This window comes from Pediculus humanus, genomic scaffold (genome assembly GCF_000006295.1).
Source record: "Pediculus humanus corporis 1103172107547 genomic scaffold, whole genome shotgun sequence".
NCBI lineage: Eukaryota > Metazoa > Arthropoda > Insecta > Psocodea > Pediculidae > Pediculus > Pediculus humanus.
Genome location: NW_002987162.1, coordinates 314,227 through 314,965, shown reverse-complemented (window position 1 = coordinate 314,965; position 739 = coordinate 314,227). Strand labels below are relative to the sequence as shown.

The 739-nt window shown below is 25.4% G+C and overlaps 1 protein-coding gene across 1 annotated transcript; it reads left to right on the top strand.

Annotated features, from left to right (window-relative positions):
- Positions 1-215: 215 nt before the first annotated feature.
- Positions 216-502, top strand: Phum_PHUM199460 (uncharacterized protein; the record flags this gene model as incomplete). Its single annotated transcript, XM_002425375.1, has 3 exons — positions 216-223; positions 252-343; positions 438-502. The coding sequence occupies 3 exons, from the start codon at positions 216-218 to the stop codon at positions 500-502; spliced, it is 165 nt and encodes a 54-aa protein (XP_002425420.1).
- Positions 503-739: the final 237 nt, after the last annotated feature.

Here is a 739-nt window from a genome sequence, read left to right as displayed (position 1 = left end):
ATAATAAAATTGACTAATTCCACGTTGCAAAAAAAAAAAAAAAACTAAATAAATAATATAAAAAAGGGGGATACACCAGGAAATAATAAAATAAAAATAATTTTGATATCATAGTCAGACAAAAAAAAAAAAACAAAAACAACAACAACAAACAACAACAACCACGCCTACTCATTTAATTCTTCTGGCTATTGAAAAACAACAAAAAAAAAAAAATGGAAAAGTTTTTTTTTTTTTTTTTTTTTGTAAAGAAATCAAATCGTGACATGGAATCCAAGGTTGTTGAAAATCTATGAACTTGATGTTGGAATAATTCTTCAGAGTTTTATTTTTTCTAATGGTGGTAAATGGATGGATGGATGGATGGATTTCTTCATCATCAATCGTTTGTTGTTAACTCAATGCCAACAAAAAAAAAAAAAAATTGTTTTATTTAGATTGTTTGTCGAATGAGGTTGGCAAAAGTATTTATTATCCGTTTGTTGGAAAAAAAGAAAAATGAAATCATACACTTTCGATAAGAATATTGTTATATTTCGAGTAGACATAATGTCTGCTTGAAATAAATAATAATAATAATCCATCGAACGATTGTTTGTTCGTTCGTTTGTTTGTTCGTTTGTCCTTGTTGTATTATAATAAATTGTATGCGGTTTCCTCCGGATGAAAATTTTTAGTTTAGGTTAATTAATTTTTTTTTTTTTTTTTATGATTTACTGTTAAAAAGTTTAAACCAGTT